The 2,047-nt window shown below is 38.5% G+C and overlaps 1 protein-coding gene across 1 annotated transcript; it reads left to right on the top strand.

Moving 5' to 3' along the window:
- Positions 1-243: 243 nt before the first annotated feature.
- On the top strand, positions 244-1,773 carry LOC122298452. The gene is made up of 3 exons (XM_043108190.1): positions 244-491; positions 633-852; positions 1,103-1,773. The coding sequence occupies exons 1-3, from the start codon at positions 360-362 to the stop codon at positions 1,459-1,461; spliced, it is 711 nt and encodes a 236-aa protein (XP_042964124.1). The 5' UTR covers positions 244-359; the 3' UTR covers positions 1,462-1,773.
- The last annotated feature ends 274 nt before the right edge of the window (positions 1,774-2,047 follow it).

Here is a 2,047-nt window from a genome sequence, read left to right on the forward strand (position 1 = left end):
TAAAAAATTCAAAAGATCAAACAGTACCTTAAATACTTGCTCTTGTCATCGCTTTATAAAAATAAATATATAAATTAATATATTTTAATATAATACATTAATTTTTTTTAAATATAAATTAGATTTAATGTGTACTTATTAAATAATACTTTTATAAATGGATTCAAACAAAATAAAAGACGAAAAAAAAAGAAGAAGCAAGTTTTAAGGCTTCTGGAAAGGTCGAGAATCCTTGAGTGGATACAGACCCACCACCAAATGAGAAATCCAGAACCCTCTATGTATGTCTCTCTGTATCTATTTTATTAGCTTTCTTCGCAGTGCCTATTGGTTCTGTCAAAAGTATCAGAGGTTGGGAGATGGCTGCCTTCATGAGCATGAAAACAACGAAGACCAAGAAGATGAAAAGGAAGGACCTTGAGCTCGACTGCTTTCACGAAGACTTCTCCGATCTCGCTCTCTCTTCCCCCGCTCGAAAGATTCGCCGCCTGGTACTTTTCCCCGTTTTCCCCTTCCCCTTATTTATGCATATCTTGCTTCTTGTTGTGATTTTCCTCCTCTCTCTCTCTCTCTCTCTCTCTCTCTCTCTCTATGCGTTTGTCTAATTACTGTAGTTCGATTTTCTGTCTTAGGATGCTGAGTTGCCTCCAATTATGGAGGAAGAGCCAGGGATTCCTCGGGGAGTAAGAGGAGTTGGAGCTACTGACGCTTTAGAATTGGAATCAGAATTTCCGTCCAATGATGAGAAGGCCATTGTTCTCTTCGAGCCTTTGAAAAGACCTCCTCTTTTACAGTCTCCGGCTTCGAATCTCTCTCTCTCCGTTGATTCGCACATAATGTCTGGCTTTAAGAGTAAGCACCCATCTTCCATTCACCTTCCAAGTCCGCGTCTTTCGTTTGTTTGGCAATGATTGAATGATAAACTTGTAATAAACAATTCAAATGTTACATCAGTATAGTCTAATTTGGAATACTGCAGGATATCTTATCCTAATCCTATGAGAAAGTTTTTTTATTTTTTTATTTTTTTGGAGTTACAAAACTGTATGGAGGAGGAGTTGCGTGTTTTTGGTTTCTTAGAAATTTGTGTACTGTTTGGCAGATCAATTATTTGGGTCGAACCAGTATGGTCAAGTAAAATCAGCTGAAGAAGAAGAATCGATAAAAGACAAAAATAATGGTTGTTTGGCTGTTGTTCCTTGGGTTCCATCTCAGCTTCGTCCCGCTCCGGGCACCGAGGTTCCCCAGTTGATGGAGGAGGCTGAAGAAATGGTTGCAGCTATGGATATTGAAGAAGATAACAACCAAAACAATGCGAGCATAGAGCAAAGCCACCCAAGTGTACATTATATGTACGGTGGAATTGTGGGAAGCGAGGGCTTATATCAGTGGCAGCAACAGCATTGCATGATACCACAGCTTCCTCAAAACACATACACGCCCATTTCATGGTTCCAGTAATAAAATATTTGTAGGTTGTCTAGTCTCCATTTTTTATCTTTTATTTCTTTGGTTGTGATGGAGGGTAGAGCTGAATTAGAAAATATGTACAATGTATGGGATTTGGAAACTGAGTAATGAGAATGGTGCCCCTTTCCCGGTAAGCTAGCTTTTGCTTGGTGGAAAATTATCTTAAAAGGTTGATTGGTTTTTTCAACTGAAGGCAATTCGGATTTTGGAGAATTTGCTGGTAGAAAGAAAAGGCCAGTATTGGTGTCGAAAAATTGTGCTGGAATGTTCAAACCAATGTATAAATTCATGGGTATTTCCTCATATTCAGTTTACACTCTGCATTCTCTTTGATTGATATGGCCTCTTTGATTTGGATCTCTTTGAGCCAATATAAGTAGTCTCTATGTTATCCTACAGAAACAAAGGACACTCGTCAATTTCTGAATAGGAACTCATTTTCTTGAAAACAAGACCACCTCTTCAAAATGGGTAATGCTAATGAATGTACTTTGATGCAACTACAAGCTTAGAAAGTGTGGACGACGAATGGAAGTCACTTCTAGTGGGGAACGTTGCTTATCAAGTGTGTATCACC

This window comes from Carya illinoinensis, chromosome 16 (genome assembly GCF_018687715.1).
Source record: "Carya illinoinensis cultivar Pawnee chromosome 16, C.illinoinensisPawnee_v1, whole genome shotgun sequence".
Classification (NCBI taxonomy): Eukaryota; Viridiplantae; Streptophyta; class Magnoliopsida; order Fagales; family Juglandaceae; genus Carya; species Carya illinoinensis.

Bases quoted from the DNA above. Each gene is read 5' to 3' on its own strand.
- LOC122298452 (XM_043108190.1), top strand. From the start codon at position 360: ATGGCTGCCTTCATGAGCATGAAAACAACGAAGACCAAGAAGATGAAA. The intron at 492-632 runs GTACTTTTCCCC...TTTCTGTCTTAG, and splicing joins CTCGAAAGATTCGCCGCCTG to GATGCTGAGTTGCCTCCAAT. The intron at 853-1,102 runs GTAAGCACCCAT...ACTGTTTGGCAG, and splicing joins CATAATGTCTGGCTTTAAGA to ATCAATTATTTGGGTCGAAC.